The sequence below is a fragment of the Psittacula echo genome (genome assembly GCF_963264785.1).
Source record: "Psittacula echo genome assembly, chromosome: 11".
Taxonomy (NCBI): Eukaryota; Metazoa; Chordata; class Aves; order Psittaciformes; family Psittacidae; genus Psittacula; species Psittacula echo.
The window spans coordinates 14,640,398-14,660,084 of NC_137746.1; the positions used below are offsets into that span (position 1 = coordinate 14,640,398).

Genomic DNA, 19,687 nt, shown 5'->3' on the forward strand with positions numbered 1-19,687 from the left:
TGTTTCACACAAAACTCCCCACAATTAATGCCCACAGCTCTGCACAATTACATACTTCTCCAGGTTTGAGAAAAACCACCCCATTTCATTTGTATTAAGTTATACACGAGGGTGAGTGCCCGAAGCCTGGTGTTATCTCTTGCAGGAGCATATACAGGCCCAGGGACGGGAGAAAGGGTTGAATACAGACATGAGGGGAGAACCAGCACACTCCTGAGATGGGGTGACCAGATGCTGTCCCTAGGAAAGGTTTAGAGACAAAAGGGTACATGCAAAACAAGCACACAGGTACCTTGCAAGCCACTCACTGAGCATCCAAACTTTCAAGCCAGGAGCATGTCACTGTAGTCCAAAATTCCATTTGGATCCGAGGCTTAAATTCCCAAGGGAATTTTGCAAGAAGTTTTCACAAGATCGGCTCAAAAAGGTCCAAAAGACATCACTCAGCTATGAGACAACACCACAAATAGATCCAGGATCCCGAGTACCTTTTGTAACTTAAACACTGAGGAAGAGGAGGAAGAAAAGCAAGGAGGTTTAAAATATGAACAGACAGAGAGAAAGCGCTTATGTGGGTGACTGCAGGTTAAGTCCTAATACCAAAGGATTGAATTCAGCCGCGAGTGGGGTGCCCAGCACACATTTTTGCACCACAACTGCAAACACCCAACCTGGCAAGCACCGGTTCGGGGGCACCAGCACTTACACACCACAAAGCTGCACACAGCAAACCCCACCTCACTACAGCAATACCTTTAAGGGCCTTTCCTGGGAGAGAGGCATCCTTTTAGCGGGATCAGGGTGAAGCTCCAAGCCGGAGCTTGGGGTGCTGCTCCTACTTTAGCAGCACGTTGGAGTGCAGACACAGTGGATGGGATACCTGGGGGGGGGGGTGTGTGTGGGGTGAGGGAGGTGTTAGCTTTATTACTGTCACTTTTGCAGCTGAAAAACTATGGGCATGTCCCCCTGGATGGCAGGAGCCAAGTGAGGCTGGCATTGGGATGGCAGGGAGCTCAGCAGGTCAGAACTGGCAGCAGGAGTGCACCAAGCATCAGGTATTTGTGCAGTGTTGCTGTGTAAGAAGGGGCACCAACAGACGAGGTGCCAGAACACCTCATTCCTGTGAGCAATGGGAGACTGAAAAAGAGTTGAAAAACATAGCTCTGGGGCTGCTAAAGACGGGTGCATGCTCAGCATCCCCGAGGTGACTCAGGCTGGGAGTGCTGGGAAAACAGTGAGACATCAGGGTGGATCCCAGCCTGGTGAGATGGTGCCATGGGGCAGGAGCAATAGACACGGGCTTGGTGGGACGGTGGTCCCCAGCAGGACCAGGGTATGCTGGCGTTACTGGGCACCCACCTGAACGTATAGTGCCTGCGGGGAAGGGGTTTTTGGGGGGCCAGGAATAGAGGAGCACTACACCAGCACAACAGCAATGGGCTGAGAGCACAGGGCAGGAAGGGGGTGCACTGGAGACACTTGATACACCCACAGCAGAGGGGCACAGAGAGGGACTCACACAATGCTACTGAGATCCCTGTCACTTTTAATGGCACAAACCACTGCTAATCCCTTCTCCTGCTCTCAAACTGCTTGACAACCAAGAACCCAAAAGGCTGGAGGGCAAGTGCTGCTTTTGTGGGCCAGGGCAGGTGATTTCCCCCTCCGATCCCCTATTCCCCTCAGCAGCAGATGGAGCCCTCCCATCCCAATTATGGCCTTGTCACAGGCATTGAAAAGAAAGACAAATCTCCCAAAGGAAGCTGTCTCACAGGACAAAGGCTGCTGGCAATGGGAGCTGAGCTGTTCTTCCCAGGTTCGGGGTGGGGGGGATGCAGAGCGAGGGGGGGTGCAGAGCAGAAGGGGGGGCACAGCAGAAGCGGGGGCTGGCAGTGCGCAGGATGGGATGCGCACGCAGCCAGCACTTCCCCTCTTTGTCTGGAAAAGGAGGTCGCGGGGGGAGAGATGGGGGATGCAGGGAAGGATGCAGGGATGCGTCAGCTTCTCGTCAGCAAAGCAGCTGATCCCTTCTCCCAATCACAAGCCGCTGAGCTCATTCCCAGGAAGCGAGCCAAGGCGGCTCAACTGCGCGCACCTGGCGGATGAAAATAGCACTGCAAGGGACCTGGGGATGGGAACACACAACCAGGGGGGCACACAGAAAGCCTCCGGTTTTCACAGCCAGAAAACCCCCAAACCCACAAAAGGCTAATACGTACCCTTGGGCACCCCTGGCCCTGACCTGGGGTTCACGCAGGGGCCTCTTGGTGCTCAAATTGCAAATAAAATCACTGCCCAGCGCTGATGTCCCAGTGTGAACACGATGGATAAGTATAGGGGCTACCACAGGCAAAACCCAGCTCCCAGTGTCCCCCAGTAAGCACCACACAGTGCGTGCGAGCTCACCAGTAGCATCCCAAGTGCTTCTTGCAGTGGCAGCAGCCTGGGACAGGCAGAAGCTGCACCCCAGACCTGGGTGCACCCATCACCTGCAGCACCCCAAGAAGCAAGCACCTGCAATGGGGACAGCAGCAGCTCCTCGCTCCCAAGGAGGCAGCCCTGGGTGACAGCCTGACCTCACTCCCACTTACTTTTCTACACATCTTCTGTTAGAAACACCACATCCACCTGGAAAAATACCTGTACTGGGATGTCTGCTGCAGCTGGAGCAGGCCGGGTGCCCAAGGGATGGATGGCACTGCAAGGGCAGGAAAAGTGCTGCTTGCCCTGGAGGGCAGTCCAAGACATACAGGTGACACCACTGCCTGTTGCAAGATGAAAACATCAGCTGCTGAAATACACAGCCATGCTACAGGAAGTTTGTGAGCTGGTTGTAGTTCTCCTCTCCAGACTCTGATGCATGCAGGTGGGAAAGAGTGGGAATATACAAACACCCCCCAGAGCAGCTAATGCTGTACCTGTACTTATAGAGTGCCCAAGTGTGGTGAGGAGTGACTTCAGTGTTCAGAAACTACAAGGAATAGGCTCAAAACCCTCTCCTAGGACATGATACAGAGATGAAATGGGAGATCCGGGGAAAAAGCTCTCCAAAGAGGTTCTGCCTCCTTCAGAAAGCAAAGGAGCAATCAGTTTCCCACCAGCACCTTTCCCAGAGCTCTGTAAAAGTAGAGATGCTGTTAATGTGTGTTTCCCAGCAGCACTCCAGGAGAAATGAGGAACCAAGAGCAGGGAGAAGGCTAAGGGATAATACCCACCAGCTCCAACAGGGAAAATCCTGACTTCATATAAGGAGAATGTGAAAATATGCATGAGGGTGGTTAACCACCAGGAAGGGAGCTCGGTTGCATCCTCCAATCTCTGTCCTTGAAGAGATTCAAACTTGACTGCAAAAGACCCTGGACAATCTCTAACTTTCAGGTCAGCCTTTACTCGGAGCAGGACAAGATGCACCAGAGACCTCCAGAGGACCCTTTGAATCTGAATCATTCCACGACGCTGGAGGGATGCCTGGTGAGCTCCCCCCAATCAGCAGACACTTCTGAACCAGGATTTACCAGCGCCAGGGTTCAGGGACATGTTTCTCCATCTTGCCTAAGAATCTTCCTAAGCAACAGAGGAAGAGAGAAGTTTCCATCCCTATTCACTGTCATTTGCTCAGCTGATGCTGGCACAGCAGGCATGGATGTGTGAGGAAGAGAGAAGCTACAGCTGCAGAATGCTGAACTCCTCTAGTTCACCAGAGAGAGGTGATGGACCTGGGGACATAGGACTGGAAAAAGACAAGGGAAGGAGGTATTGGCTAGAGGAGACACTTGTGCCAGGAATCCCTTAGCAAAACACCTGTGAGCAAGAGGATGTGATGGCTCCCAGCATCCTGGAAAACCAGGGACATGTGAAGAGCACATGGGGATCCTTTAAATGCATTTGTGAGCACCTGAATGGCCCCATGAACCAGGAGCAGATGTTTTGGGAGCTCTGCCACTGTGCTGGGCAGCATCTGCAGAGATCCCCGAAGTTCCATTTGGAGAGAAGCTTTGGTTTGAGCCACAAAAGGCTTTCAGGTCCTTGACCCCTGGCTGGGTGCATACAGGGCCACTGTCTGTTAATGGTATCTTAAGTTTCTATGTGTTCGGAACTAAATACTTTCTGGATCTGGCTATCTGGAGCTAAGGACTTCCAGCAAAGCTCTGGATCTTATTAGGTGGATAAGGAATTGGGTGCATGGCTGCATCCTGAGAGTTACAGTCAGTGACTCAATGGCCAAATTGAACATGTGGTGTCCCCCCTCCAGGGTCCGTACTGACACCTGCACCACTTAATATCAGTGGCTTGAGACGGTGGGATTGAGTGCACCCACAGCCTGGACTCACCTGCAGGCGGGCTGAGTGGAGAAGGCAATGCACTTGAAGGGATGTCATCCAGAGGGCCCTGCACAGGCTGACGTGTGCCATACAAACCACACCATGTTCAGTGAGGTCAGGGCAATCTCCAGTGTCAGTACAGGCTGGGGATAAACTGATTGAGAGCAGGCCTGCAGAGAAGGACTTGGGCATGCTGGTGGGTGACAAATGGAACAGGACTGGCAGTGTTCTACAAGAAACCTGGAGAGGGGCTGTGGACAAGGGCCTGTAGGGACAGGACAAGGGGAATGGCTTTAACCTGCCAGAGGAGAGACTGAGATGAGCTCTCAGGCAGAAGCTCTTCCCTGTGAGGGTGCTGAGGCGCTGGCCCAGGGTGCCCAGAGAAGCTGTGGCTGCCCCATCCCTGGCAGTGTTCAAGGCCAGGTTGGACACAGGGGCTTGGAGCAAGCTGCTCTAGTGGAAGATGTCCCTGCCCGTGGCAGGGTTTGGAACTGGATGAGCTTTAAGGTCCCTTTCCAACACAAGCAAATCTGGGATTCTATGATTTAATTGTCCTACCTGCACTTTTTGACTCCCTCATTCTTCCCCAGGCAGAAGGAATGCTTCCAGTGGGCTCCTGGTTCACCCTTCTGAGTGCAGTGGGACTGGGGAGAGCAGAAGCTGTGCCTGGCCTGGGGATAACCCTGAGCCCAATTTATTAACCAAGGGGCACTGATTTTAACCTGAAATAGGGTAGGCCTGAGTTGATCCCCTGCCTCTGATGCAGCCTCTGCCTGCAGCAGCTGCATTGCACTGGGGTCTCCCTAAGCTCTCCCAGAGCGCAGCCAGGACTCTGCTCTCCCCCATATCCCTCCTCCAGGTCTGAAGCCCCCCCGGCAGGCTCCCACCAAGGCTGGAAGCCCAGGCAGCAGCAGGACACAAAGCCTCCATACACAACAAGAGATCCATCTGCCACCTGGTGTCCAAAGGCAGCTCTGCACCGTGACCGGATTGCAGAGACCTGCCTGAAAGGGAAAGAGCAGCTCCAACGAGACAAAAACACCCCCTGCTCTGCTGCAAGACCCCCCAGTGCCACCGCTCCTGTCCTACAGACCTGCAGGTCACAGCACAGCAACACTGAGCTTCAAACAGCCCCGTGTGTTTTCCATCATGCAGGGTAATTCTGTCCCAGAAGGAAACTCTTTGCCAAGTCCTGTCTCATAGAATATTGGAGCCACTTGGGTTGGAAAGGATCTTAGAGCTCAAAGGTTCATCTAGCCCTGTGCCCACCCTGCAGTGACCAAATGACAAAGGCAGGAATGGTACAAGCAAAGGGCAAGCACACAGCAATGCTTCCCCAGAGCACTCACCCAGCCACCACCAACCTGAACCCAGAAGTGTCTCTGTATTAACAGCTTTGATTTCCCCCGGTCCCCAAGTCCTTTCTGAAGCCACATTTACATTATCTGGTGACAAAAGCTTGCACAGCTCACCTTCATGTGTGCAAAGCAATCTCCTCCTTCTTAAGCTGGCCCCTTTCTAGCTTCGTTTAATGCTCCTCTAACATTTGGAGATACTCCCTCCAACACTCATGGTTTTATAGCCCTCATGTTCAGACACTACCCTGCTGGGGATGAGCCTCACGTTCTCAATCTTCAGAGGACAGGCGCCAAAGGGTGTGAGCATTAAACAGACAAACAACAGATCAGGTAAGAAAAATACTGCCTCTTCTTTTAATGTTTAAAGACCTCGGTAAACAAACAGAACAGTACAGACAGGGGCTAAACCCCTCCCGCCTCCCCAAATGCGCTCCAAACCAGGTACCAGGTGATGATTTGGGAGGAGGAGCAGCAAAGTCTGGGATTTGAGGGATGGCCAAGGGAAATCTCTGCTGTATGAGGGCAAGCAGGCAAGCCCTGGAGGAAGCAGCTTCCCTCACCCATAAGCAGAGTAACATCTTACAGTGAAGAGGGAATGGTTTCCACTCTGAGCAAGTAGCCCAAATCTCTTGCTAACACACAGAAGGGCCATGTGTGACCTTGGAAAATGCAGCTGGAAGCTGTATTAGAGCTGCAAGACAGAGTCTGCACTGACAAGTACAGCAGCCAAACCTCTGCTCCAGTGATTTTAGCCTCTTGAAGAATACAGAGAACAGGGAAGTTAGGTTCAACTCAAAGTGTTGCAGTATTCATTTAGAACACAAAAACTGAGGGGGGAGGAGAGAGGAGGAACAAGACTATGCCCTGCATCCATTCCTCCATCCTGCTCCATCAAGCTGCTCCCTGTCCCAGGGACTCTCCCAACCCCTATCCCACAACTGGCCTTATCTTCTTGAACAGTTTTCCTTGAGCTCTGGAGCACTGGATGGTTAGGAGGGACATCAGGAAGCAGCTTTCAGTGCAGGCTTCTGAGGACAGGCAACTGGGTACCTGAATGGACGGCTGGGGAGGGCAGGATGTATCAGGTGCTGCTGCAGAAGAGAGGCAGAGATCATAGGCACAACCACTCCAGCTCCATGCTGCTGGCAGGAACCTGCATGGGAGTTACGGGAGGCGAAGGAACCACCATGGGTCAAGCTCTGAAGGCAGCTGCACAGCTGCAGTCAGAACACAGCACAGATCAGTGCTACTCGAGTTCCCATATCCCAGAGCAGTGACAACTGGAACTGTAACATGGTAGAAAGGAAGGAACACGTTTCCCTGCTCTCTGCCTCTCCAGGTAGCAGAAGCCTGCAGTGGTGGTGTTTCTGCTGCCACCACCACATACAATCAAATTCAAAGGGAGGGCTAACTGGGTCCCACACCAGTTACCTGCTCCAAGCACCCATGTCCAATGTGGGACCCCCCCCACAGTCCATTGCCACACAGCAGAGCTCTCAGATCTCAACATCACTCTCTTTGTCGTTATCGTGGTCACCATCATAGAACTCGTTGGCAGCTTCAGGCCTGGGGGAGAGACAATCACCATCAGCAAGGAGAGCCTTGGCACCCTGGAGGCCACAAGAGAATGCCTTCCACCACTGAAGGTCAGGAGATGCTCTGCACCCAAACACCCCATAATATGTTATGTGAGGAGACCACACATCTCTAGATAGAGGCTGTCTGGATAAAACCAGACTTGGAAGTGATTTAGTATCTGTTCCAGGAAGCACATGGTCTCCAGTGTATTAGGACAGAAACGGAAGCCCCCTTCTCCAGAACAGGATCTGGTACCTGCTGTAGTTTTCCTCAGAGCCTCTTTCCTCTGGATCAGGCTCATCTGTGCGATCGTAGCTGAGCAAGTCAGAAGGGACATCATGGATCTGCACACTGGGAGCATGGTTCAGCATCTTCAGGTTCTCAAATATCGTCTGCCTGATCTGATCCAAGTACTATATAGGAAAAACAGAGAGAGATGATCACAGTGAGATCTGGCAGTGTGCACCAACCACTGCTACCTGCTTGCATCACCTGTGTGGTGGCCATGAGTGTGCAAGAAACTGTTTATCAGAGCAGATGGAGGAAGGATTTAGTTCAGTCACTGAAACTCAAACACACACAAAACAGGCAACCCAGCAAGGCTTTCAAATGCTGGGAGACTTCCCGACATCCCAAAGGAAAGGTTCTGCTTGTTCTTGGTCAGTTTTCGGCCCCACAAGAATTCCTTGCCTGGAAACCTCTACCTGGTTTTACAGGGCACAGCTTCAACCCCAGGGTTTTGCTACTACCCAGCTAACCCTGCAATAAGGCTGCAAGGATTTACCTGTCTGGAGTTCTGATTTTCAATCCTTGTACTGACATCAGGATGAAGGGTGAAGTCTGGAGCAAAGTATTCAAAGTACTCTGTGATGGAATGAGAGAGTTAACAGCACAGAGCCCAGAGTGCTCTGCAGAGAGCAAAGCTCATTCCCACCATGCTAGGAGGGACCAGACCCTAAAACTCAGAGTGATTTATAGCTCTGCATCGACAAGGAATTGTATGAAACAGCCAGTAAAAAAACCACTCAGGTCATTAGCAGGAAACAATCTGGATTAAATGATACATGACACAGTAATGGTGTGTCTGCCCAGCAAAGTGGGTAGTAGAAGACAACCAAGGCCTCTTTCATCCTTCTCCTATCTCTGGTCAATGCAGACCAGAAATGTTAATTCTTAAGCTGACGTAACAAATAGCTTAGCTTATGAGGAAAACACAAAACTCCGACTTACCACTGTAAGGGAGCTCTTCACTAATGGCTTCATCTACAAGCAATGAAGTTTCGTAAGTCCTGGAAACATGGAGTAAGATAAGCTCAGTCCAGAGAAAGCAACACAGTGCATGAAGGGTCACAGCCCACAGCAACTGCTCAACAAGCAGAGGAGAGACTCACCAACAACGTGCCACATTGCGGACTGTGTAACCACCTCCTCCCAGCACCAGTAAGGGGATGTTGAAACTCTTCACATACTCCACACACTCCCTAGAAACCCCAAAAGAAAAAATGCCAGAGCTGTTAATTGCAGCACACATCCATTATGTCAGAAATGTCACTATGCACTAAAACACCACTACACAGAATCCTAGAATGGTTTGGGTTGGAAAGGACCTTAAAGCTCATCCAGTTCCAACCCCTGCCACAGGCAGGGACACCTTCCACTAGAGCAGCTTGCTCCAAGACCCATCCAACCTGGCCTTGAACACTGCCAGGGATGGGGCAGCCACAGCTTCTCTGGGCACCCTGTGCCAGTGCCTCAGCACCCTCACAGGGAAGAACTTCTGCCTAATGTCTAATCTGAGTCCCCCCAGCGCACAGGAGAGGGGGAGAATCCCCACCCTGACCTGCTGCTCACGCTTTGGGGATGCAGCCCAGCACACTGAGAGTTCTGGGCTGCAAGCACACAGAGCCACGTCCCACTGTCACCATGGTTGGTGTGATACACCTGAGTTCAGGGCTTCCACCCAGGCAGCCTGAACCATGTGCTACTCTGTCAGCCAGCGCCTTTCTATGAAGCCTCATTCTGAGACCCCCTCCTGTCATACCAGAGTTAAAAAAAGCCCACAACCCTGCTGGTGCTGCTGGAAGGCTGAAGTCAAAGCTCAGTCCTCACTGCACAGGACTCAGAAGAGTCCCTCAGACTAAAGGATGGTCTTTCAACCATCTGCTGTGCCCCAGCCCTGCTGCACTTACCCATGTCCCCTGATACTGAGGTTAAAACAACCCAAGCGGTCGCAACCCAGAGAATCAGCACCACACTAGGGAGCAGAAAAAGAACAACAGAGTTTTTGCTACAGAGGCATTGCTTTCCAGACACATAACAGTATTCCCACCCCTTGTCCATCCTTATTCACCAGAGGGTAGGGACAGCAGCTTGGCCAGGACACACCAACCCTGACTCCCCAGGAACACTGACTGCAGCCCACTCCAACCTCAAACAGATGAATACACTTTCTTACCTGCAGCACTATGCAGGTGGGCTGATAGTAATCTACCACCTGGTTAATGACTGGCTGGAAGAGGTGTTTATAACCTGTGGAGAGAAAGGCAGATTTGGCTTGGCTCTGGAGAAGGACCAGCAAACACCTTGGCAAGGGAAAAGGGCAGGAAACACCTACTTTGGTCATCAATGCCATCCCGCAGAGGCACATTGAGACAGTAGTAACGCCCGCTCTCTGCACCAACTTCATACATGTCACCTGGCCAAGGAAAGACAGGAGAGTCACAACAGCTCTGAGGCTTCAGAGGTGTCGGAAGGCCAGATCTGGTCTGGGCTGAGATCTCTTAATCTAGCTAGGATCTCTCTTTTTAACAAATAACTACACTTCTGCTCCTCTGTGATTGCCTTTCCATGCCCTTTCTTCTATCATTTCTCCCTGCAGCTCTCATTTCAGGGTTTTATACTTTTATACTCCAGCAGAGCTTCCAAAGGATTCTGAAGTGAGGCCAGGTTCACACCATAAGGGAAAAATACATACCAGTACCAGGAAAGAAATAGTTCCCATATTTATGAAATGACACTGTCATGACACGGTCTGTCAAGTAGAAAGCCTCCTGCACCCCGTCTCCATGGTGGATATCGATATCAATGTACAGCACACGTGGGTGATACCTGTTGAACACAGGAGGAAATGGCATTACTGTTTGCTCCGCAGCCAACCTCACTGCCCCCCCATGCCTCAGCATCACCTGATACTTGGACCACCTCCACCATCCACCCATAAGCCACTTGCCAAAAGAGTTCAATATGAGACATTTTAGAGCCAAACATGCCCCACCACTAAAACATTTACTTCTGATGTGCTTGGAAATAGGTATTAGAGTAAAAGGTTTTCAGATGAGGCCAGAAATATCTTGGGAAGCACATATTGAAGACAACCTATTTTATAGAATCATAGAATCACAGAATGGTTTGGGTTGGAAGGGACCTTAAAGATCATCTGGTTCCAACCCCCTTCCCATGGGTTGCAGGCTTTGGTTCCCTCTACAAGCAAGATGCCATTAGTAAATTATTAAGAGCTCCAACACTTATTAATCATATCAGGGAACAAAAGACAGGCTAACCAAGGAGGAGGATGAACACTTACTTCCTCCACATGCCAGAGAACTGGCAGCAATATGTCCCAGCTGGTGAGCACCAAGAACACCACATTGGACTAAATTTACTGGAGAAGCCTGCTGGGTCACAGAGACAGGATGGAGAAGGGGAGATCATCACAAGTGAATGCACTGGGGTAATGGTCAAATGCACCTCTGTTCCAGAAACAGGCTGAGATAGCTGAGCTTGTTCAGCCTGAAGACAAAGCTCCTTAAGGGGAGATCTTAGAGCAGCTCCCAGTGCCTAAAGGGGCTGCAGGAAACCTGGAGAGGGGCTTTGGACAAGGGCCTGTAGGGACAGGACAAGGGGAATGGCTTTAACCTGCCAGAGGGGAGACTGAGATGAGCTCTTAGGCAGAAGCTCTTCCCTGTGAGGGTGCTGAGGCGCTGGCCTAGGGTGCCCAGAGAAGCTGTGGCTGCCCCATCCCTGGCAGTGTTCAAGGCCAGGTTGGACACAGGGGCTTGGAGCAAGCTGCTCTAGTGGAAGGTGTCCCTGCCCGTGGCAGGGGGTTGGAACTGGATGAGCTTTAAGGTCCCTTCCAACCCAAACCAGTCTGGGATTCTGTGATAGAATCTCCTGTAAGGGGTAAATGGGCTGTACTTGAAGCCTCCGGTGTATGGGACTCACATGAGACTAGAAAATGAGTGCACAGAGATTCACAGTGAAGACCTGAGGTTAGAAACAGAGCAGGAAGACTGGAAGAGAGGAAAGAGATACAGGACATCCCAGTACATCCCATACGTCTGACTTCGAGAGCAAGCAGGCTTGCCACCAGTCATGTAATTGCTGTCTGGTCAACTCAAATCTTTTTTAATTCTATAATATCTTGTCTTAGGTTCAGAAGCAAGGAGGGAATTAGAAAGTACAAAAAAAATAATTTAGAAACCAGATTATTCAAAAAGCTGGAGGTATCTCTGTAACTCTTCCACTCTGAATTTCTTTTTCAATTTCTAAAAAGAAAAGAAGTAATCTGACTCTTTTCTACTCAAAGCAAGTGTCCTTTGATCATCCATGTGTTGCTCAAATCCTGTTTGTAAGCCACTCAAGCAAAACAAGACAGATTGGAGTAATTTACCTGTCTCCTGTGAGCCATAATACGCATTTACCTGCAAGAAGCTCACTGTGGCCAAAATGCTGAGAGTCAGGAGGCCCTGAAATGAGCATTTCACAGATGGATGAGAAATGGAACTGAAGAACTCTTTCATATCTCTTAACCTGCATGCAGCAAAACTGGAGTCGGGTATTGCAATTCTCAAGCCCCACTTCCTATATCCGAAGAGGCCAGGACAACAATTGAGTTGTTTGTTGGCCTTCCTGGATACTAGAAAGGCAAATGAAAAGGGGAGCAGAGAAAAGGGAAACTACAGCCAACCAGGACAGGACTGCACTTGCCCCAGGTCCTTACTTGAGCAGCTCCAGGATGCCGATAACTATGTCATTAACATAACAAAACCCAGAAGCCTGTAAGAGAAAAGAGAGCAGCATTAGAACAGGATCAACACAGAGCTGGGGCCTCAACAAGTCAGGAATACACACAATTCCCACATTACCTCAAACTTCTTCGCATGATGCAGGCCGCCTGCCCAGTTTATTGCAATGTCACAGATCTAGGAAAGGCAAGTTAGTTTCAGGTGACAATGTGGTAACAACAACCTTGCACCCACTTCAACAGCCCTGTGGCACACAAATACCATTCTGGCCTTTCCTTTGCTTATGGAGGATGATTTGAGTTGGAAGGGAGCTTAAAGCTCACACAATTCCAACCCCCTTCCAGAGGCAGGGACACCTTCCACCAGAGCACATTGCTCCAAGCCCCATCCATCCTGGTCTTGAACACTGCCAGGGAAGGGGCAGCCACACCTTCTCTGGGTACCCTGTGCCAGTGCCTCACCATCCCCACAGTAACTGGTTTTGGCTACACCACATCTACATTGGATTATACCCCGTGCTCTACATTCCCTGCTAGAGAACAGAGATCATCTCCCACCACCACTGCTCCCTCCTCAGCCAGCAGCAGCCACCCAGCACCAGGCACATACAGTTTGTTTCTGCACTTGCTCTTCCCTCTCATCAGACCTTTCTCAGCCTCTGAGACTTAAACCTACGTAGATTACTTTTTTATACACTCCTGAGTGACCCTCTTCTTCAGACCTTCTGTGTGGGCTCATTCAGTGCATGTCCATAGCACAGACCTAGCAGCACTCCTGGTCTCTCAGCAGCCAGTTTCACTAAGGACTCCAGGTTCATTCCACAGTGCTAAGAGAACTTCATGGCTTTAGTATGTGCAGCATCAGTATCCTCTGACTCCATTCAGATAAAACATCTACTGAATGGTTGCCTCTGACAGTACAGGAACATTCGTAAGCTTAATAGTCCTACAGCACTAGGTATTCACACTGCAGCACAGCAGTGCTGGCTATGCTGCTTTACACAACAAAGCCAGAAGGTTCTCCTTAAATAAAACACAGTTGGCTTTTATGACGGTGTTTCAAAAGATAAGGCCAGCAGCTCGGTTACCTTGTTGTTCAGCTGTGTTGCTCCCTGCAGGGAGGCCCCGGTATAGCGAGAGCAAAATTCAAAGAGGCCTGGAAACACGGGGCTGGAAAAGAAACCACGATTCAAACACAGGACATCTCCAGAACAAAGCAAGGAATGAAACTGTCCAGGGACATCACCTGAGCAAGATCACAACTCACTCTCTGTGAAACAATTAAGTTGGGATCACTCTGACCCTGCTTATAACACACTGAAAGCCAGCAGGGAGCAATCCAGCTGCAAACACAATGGGAAACTCTGAGTTTTATAGTGATTAATAAAGCTTCCAAGCCAGCCCTGACAAGGCTTCCCTGCTCACAACCATGCTGGAGCCTGTCCTGCAGCCCTGCTGCCACGGGCCCACAGCTGGGACATGATGAGAGATGCTGAGGAGAGGGGAGGGCTGGTCTGCTCCTACACTATCTCCCCCATGGCTGTATCTAGAAGATCCTTCCCTCACTCTGCTTCCAGGCACACAGCCCTGCATGCCATACACTGCAACTGGAGATGAACCCTAGAATGGTTTGGGTTGGAAGGGATCTTAAAGCTCATTCAGTTTCAACTCCTTGCCACAGGTAGAGACACCTTCCATTAGACCAGGTTGCGTCAAGCCCCTGTGTCCAACCTGGCCTTGAACACTGCCAGGGATGGGGCAACCACAGCTTCTCTGGGCACCCTGTGCCAGCGCCTCAGCACCCTCACAGGGAAGAGCTTCTGCCTGAGAGCTGATCTCAATCTCTCTGCTGGCAGGTTAGAGACATCCCCCCTTGTCCTACCCCTACAGGCCCTTGTCCAAAGCCCCTCTCCATGGACATATGGCTGGCTTTCTGGGCTGCAAGTGCTCACTGCTGGGTTATGTTGAACATGGCTTTATGACAGCACTAAGGTCTGATCCATCCCACCATGCAGAGCCAGCCCAGGCACTGGGAGAGTACAGAAACACAGGACATGAAGCCTCTGTGTCACCAGTTGGCTGACATAGTGTCCCACATTTCATTCATGGTCAGGCGATGGCTTAAAGACCACAGGGTCTTTTTTCCCCTTTCATTTCTGAAAAGATGGTCTCTGATCATCAGAGCAGCAAGGTTACAGAACAGTCTTCTTATTCTCAGCCTAAATATTAAACCCAGGCTATTCTACTATCTTCCTGGGCTAACACTGCTCTCCAGCTAACATAATTCCTCCCATGCTAGAACTTAAAAGCTTTCCCCCTCCACAGAATACATAAGAACAACCTTACTGACAGTCCTTATAATCCTCAACCAGACAAGGCATATTGCCATTTCCTCAGTCACCCACAGAGCCTTTCCACACATTTCTTTCAAGTTTCATCTCCCACAAGCATTAAAGGCTGGAATAGAATGTTCTCAACAAGATCTCACATAGTTTTGTACAGAAGCATGAGTATCTCCTTAATTCCTGAAACTCAGGCTCTCAAAGCTGTCTTGAACTTAACATGCATATATTAAAGTGGCTAAAAGGGCAGGAGATTATTAAAAGAGATAGTCAGCATGTTCAAGAACTGAGAACAACTTGTTCTGCAGGAACAAGCAGAAATATCATCTCTAATGCAACAAGCTTACAGCCTAAATGTAGCTCTTGCAGTCTTCTTTTTTAGACCTAAGGAGAAGTGAAAGGAATTGAGGAGGTTCTAGTAATGCGAGACGCAAGAGGGACACAAACTTCATCCTGGTTAAAAACAAGAAAGAAATGGACATCCTAAATGGGCTCTCTGGACACAGCCATGTAGGAGCACCCGATTTGTGACTGTGGAGGAGGCACAGAGCACTCACCAGTCATCCCCCACGTTGAAGGCGTTCAGGCTCTTGGTGAACCCCTGCATGTTGTTGGGACTCACTCTCTGCAGGAAGTCTATGTAGTCCTCGGAGTGGAATCGGCACATGTCATGCTGGGATGCCTGGTATGGTTTGAAAACCTTCAAGAGAGAAAGGCAAGACTTATTTCCCATCCAAACTTGGATTTGCTTTGGCTGTGAGAAATCTCAAGCTAATGGACAAACAACCTGCATGTGATATATCAAAAACCATCCCAATACATTGGCTTCCTGACATCTCTCTTCATTTAAATTCAATGAGTTGCTCCACAAAACCTGTTTTTCTACCAAGCTTTCTCTTCATTGAGGGCACTATTCACCAACTTTCACACAATTTTAAGTCCTTGACATAAGGGTGGTTTTGGTCCCTCCATTGGAATTGCCTGCAGTGGACTGAGAGGTTCCAAAGTCACTTGCAGAAAGCTCACAGACAGATGGAAGAGTTGCATAAGCTTTGTTTTCTTTGGAAAGCTGACAAAAAATGCTCAGGGAAGTGGATGGATTCAAATTCAAGCCCTTGTGACAATACAGACTTGCCAGTTTGGTACTTAACACACATACCTCAATATACAGGGAGTTAGAAATTAACATCATGTATCTGGCAAGAAGCAATTTGAGTTGCACTAAAAATCAATAAGAGAGCTTTTATGTGCTTCCCAATTTATCTTTAACTAAATAAGGCCCTTTACAGACAAAGTGGAACATGAGGCTCTCTTGGAGAACAAAAAGTAGGGATGTGTGATTCAAAGCAGAAAGGGAAATAGGGGGAAGACCAAAAGCTTCAAGACAAGCTCAGCTGCTGGCAGAGGAAACAACCTGCTCCCTTCCACCCTTCACCCTGCTCCCAGCAATCACAGAAACATAGAATGGTTTGGTTTGGAGAGAGCTTAGGGTCATCCAGTTCCAAACCCCTGTCACAGGCAGGGACACCTTCCACTAGAGCAGCTTGCTCCAAGCCCTGTCCAACCTGGCCTTGAACACTGCCAGGGATGGGGCAGCCACAGCTTCTCTGGGCACCCTGTGCCAGCATCTCAGCACCCTCAGGGAAGAGCTTCTTCCTTATATCTAACTTGAACTTCCCCTGTTTAAGTTTACCCCTAAGTTCACTGCATTCCCGCACCACCACAGCCACAAGGAAGCTGGGAAAGGTGGAAGGAGGCAAACCCAGCTTGACAGGATGGCAGCCTTTTATTTGGAGGAGGCAGAGAAGTCACATAATGATGTAACCACGACACAACCTTAACAGGACCTTTTATAGTCACAGCTGACCACAATCCCTGCTTTTATTTGCTCATAACTTTCCCAGTCACTGACTGTTCAGGAGGCAACTTCCTCTGTGGTTTTCAGCTTTAAGATGGCATAAGAAGGATGTGGAGCTGTTGGAGGGGACTGGAAGTGACACATTTCTGTCTGGCAGCTCTGCACAATCACTACATTTTCTCAGCAGCTCACAACTTAATACTAAGGCATGCTGCTGCAGGTGTGAAAACACAGCACTGAGACACCCTGATTGCACTTTCTACAGCCTCAAAACAAGCCCAGCTATTACCAGTTCCTTGCAATCATCTACAACTGCAAGCAACAACCCAGGATTGAGGTCTACAACCATTTTGAGAGCATAAACTGCAGTCTAACCTCCAAGGTCAGCCAATTATCATAGAACCATAAAATGGTTTGGGTTGGAAGGCACCTTAAAGCTCATCCAGTTCCAACCCCCTGCCACGGGCAGGGACATCTTCCACTACAGCAGGTTGCTCCAAGCCCTGTCCAAGCTGGCTTTGAACACTGCCAGGGATGGAGCACCCCTGTTCAGGCTCATGAGTAACAAGGGAAGCTGCTGGTTTGCAGAGGATCACAAGGAGCAGAACCTGACTGCAGAAGGGTGAGGAACACATGTGGGATGCACGAGCACAAAGAGGAAGGTCATGGAAAAGTCTTAACAAGGCTCACAGGTCACAGCAATAGTGGGTTTGTACCCTTCTTTCACCTCCCCTCCCCATTTGCTAGCTAGGCACAATGATGACCATGACAGAAGTACTTCTTAACTCTTTTAACAGGGGAATTCCCATGAAAAGACACTGTAAATGCATGAATGTGTGTGCCCATGTATGTACATAAACCCAGAAGTGCTGGGAGCTGTATTTTAGAACAGGAGGAACATTCTGGACAGAGGCCCTTCCCCAGGGCTCATCAAACAGATCACAGACAATAGGCAGCAGCTACACCCAGCCTGTGGATCAGATGGCATAGCCTGGAAACAGGCCAGCCAGGAATTAAATCACTCAATGGTTCAAAACAGCTCACTGAAAGTGAGAACAAACCCACAAAAGACTGAAGAAGCTGCCCCGAGACAATCAGCAGCTGCAGGTGGCAAGTTCTGCACATCAAAATGCACAAAAGCCACCTCAATAGGGCCAGACCCGTAGAAGACTTTCATCATTCCTGCCCTGATGTTGTACTGCGAGGCATTAAGTTACATGCGCTGTGCTCCCGAGAGCTTTTCATTTGCTCTCTTCTGCAAGAAGGGGCAGAAAAGTGAACAAGGATTCTGGGGAAGGGCGCAGGGTTCAACCCTGCTTGTGCCAAGGGAAATCAAACAGATGTCAAAAAGGGCTTCCACACATTCATGGTTATATTGCATTATCCCCAAAGTAGATCATTTCTTAGAAGATGAAGACTTAAGTTTGCTTTTTGACTATCACTCTACACTGACTACATTCTCTCAGGTCAACACTAAGAACCCACTGGACTTGGTTGCTGGAGCTGGCTGGGCAACAAAGGCATTGAGGAGCAGGTTGGGCACTCAGCAACCAGGTGTGAGATGGGATTAATGAACCCCATTACAGCATCAAAGTGAATAAGGAAGCCTCTTAGGGTTTTTTTCAGCTTTAACTATTCTATGATCATACAGTCCACAGTGGTCACCGGGTCAACCCTAGAAGAGGCTACAGGCACAGGAATGTCACACAGCAGCCCTGCTGCAGCTCCAGACACGCTTGAACAAGGCATTGACCACTAATGATGGGACCTTTCAGATCAGTGCTTGGCAGCACAGTGGGGGCTCAGGGACTGCTCAAAGCTTTGTCTGTAACAACTCCATTACCTGCTGTGCCAAAGTGGAGCTGCAGGAGAAGCAGCACCACAGGAAAGCTTTGAAGAACCTACTAACATGCACCAAGCCCTACCACGGAGGCCACAACTCAAGCAGGCAGGTGAGAGCACAGCGCTCCACCACCCTCCATGCGTGCTGAAGCACGGACACCAGCTGTGGCTGCTGCCTGCCCAGAGCCGCCCCCCGCAGTCCCCTCTCGCCGCGCCCAGCCCCAGGAGCGGCCCCGCTACTTACGATCATCTTCTTGTAGAGCCCGTAGTGCAGGACCAGGCTGTGGGTGAGCGCCAGGCGGTGCGGCTTCATGGGGTGCCCGGCTCCTGAATGGGAAACACACGGGAAGTCACCGCAGGGGGACGGCGACCGCTCCCCACACACCGGGGCCGTGCCGGGAGCCGCCGGGCCCCCTCTAGTGAGGAGACCGGCCCCAGGCCGGGCTAGGCCATACCCCCGCCCCGCGACAGGCCCCGGCCCTAGCGCGGCCCCTCCGTCACCCGGCCCCCTCCGGCCCGGTTCCCCGCGGCCCGCACCATAGTGGAAGTTGCCCACGTCCGGATCGTAGAAATAGGCCACGGTCTTCGCCATGGCGGAAAGGCCGAGACCCGCCGCCGCGCGCTACTGCCAACGTCATCACGCCGCGCCGTCAGCCCGGACCTCCCTGAGCGCCTTTAATAGCAGGCCGGGGGCGGGGCTAGGGGCGGGGCGGTTGCTGCGGCGCCCCCGCGGTCCTAGTGCCCTCCCCAGTTACCACTCGCTGCCTGACGCCCGGCTGATCACAGTTGGCCGCTGTAGCCCTACAGGTGCCACCAAGCACGTCCGGATGCTCACCAGTTACCTCGAGTTGCACCCCAGTCTCACCTTGCTGCCCCCTACCAGCCCCCAGCTGCCCCCAATCACTCCCAGCTACAGCCCATTACTCCAGCTGCCTGCTGGATCCTCTCCCGTAACGTATCTGCTCCCCAGTCACCCCTCACTGATCCCAGTTGTCACTGGATTCTTTTCTGTAGCCCTACAGCTACCCCACAGTCACTCCCAGCTGCCCCCAGTTACTCCAAGCTGATCACAGTTGCCCCCTGGATTCTCTTCTGTAGCCGTACAGCTGCCCCCCTGTCACTCCCAGTTGCTCACCAGTAACCCCCACTTGTCTCCCAGTCACCCCCAGCTGCCTCAGCCCACCAGCCGAGGCACAGTGGATGGGGTGGTGGGGTTCCCAAGGGGCACCAAAAACCTTGATGGGTTTCATCTCCTTCTGGGGAGCAGCCCCCATGGGGACCACCACCACTGGCTGTCACCCAGCCAAGCAGCAATTCCAGCTGCAGGTCCCACCTTCAACAATAACCTGATGGCGCTGGCAGGG

The 19,687-nt window shown here is 50.9% G+C and overlaps 1 protein-coding gene across 4 annotated transcripts; it reads right to left on the reverse strand.

The window, feature by feature from the left end:
* Positions 1-6,006: 6,006 nt before the first annotated feature.
* On the reverse strand, positions 6,007-18,989 carry HDAC3 (histone deacetylase 3). 4 transcript variants are annotated; one of them, XR_013957813.1, is made up of 16 exons: positions 18,861-18,989; positions 18,568-18,650; positions 15,181-15,323; positions 13,370-13,451; positions 12,403-12,459; positions 12,258-12,313; positions 10,233-10,366; positions 9,873-9,953; positions 9,714-9,787; positions 9,448-9,512; positions 8,650-8,739; positions 8,489-8,547; positions 8,043-8,122; positions 7,514-7,671; positions 7,112-7,246; positions 6,007-6,771 (listed from the first exon to the last, which is right to left on the reverse strand). XR_013957813.1 is itself a non-coding variant. In XM_080627362.1 (15 exons), exons 1-15 carry the CDS (start codon positions 18,913-18,915, stop codon positions 7,177-7,179), a joined length of 1,287 nt encoding a protein of 428 aa, XP_080483488.1. In that variant the 5' UTR covers positions 18,916-18,989; the 3' UTR covers positions 6,007-7,176. The 4 variants fall into 4 exon arrangements, 2 of the variants coding, with proteins under 2 accessions (XP_080483488.1, XP_080483489.1); XR_013957814.1 differs by having other exon boundaries at positions 6,007-6,833; XM_080627362.1 differs by having other exon boundaries at positions 6,007-7,246.
* Positions 18,990-19,687: the final 698 nt, after the last annotated feature.

Bases quoted from the DNA above. Each gene is read 5' to 3' on its own strand.
- HDAC3 (XM_080627362.1), bottom strand. From the start codon at position 18,915: ATGGCGAAGACCGTGGCCTATTTCTACGATCCGGACGTGGGCAACTTC. The intron at 12,460-13,369 runs GTAACCGAGCTG...TGCCTTTCCTAG, and splicing joins CAACACAGCTGAACAACAAG to ATCTGTGACATTGCAATAAA. The intron at 8,123-8,488 runs GTAAGTCGGAGT...ATTCCATCACAG, and splicing joins TGAAGAGCTCCCTTACAGTG to AGTACTTTGAATACTTTGCT.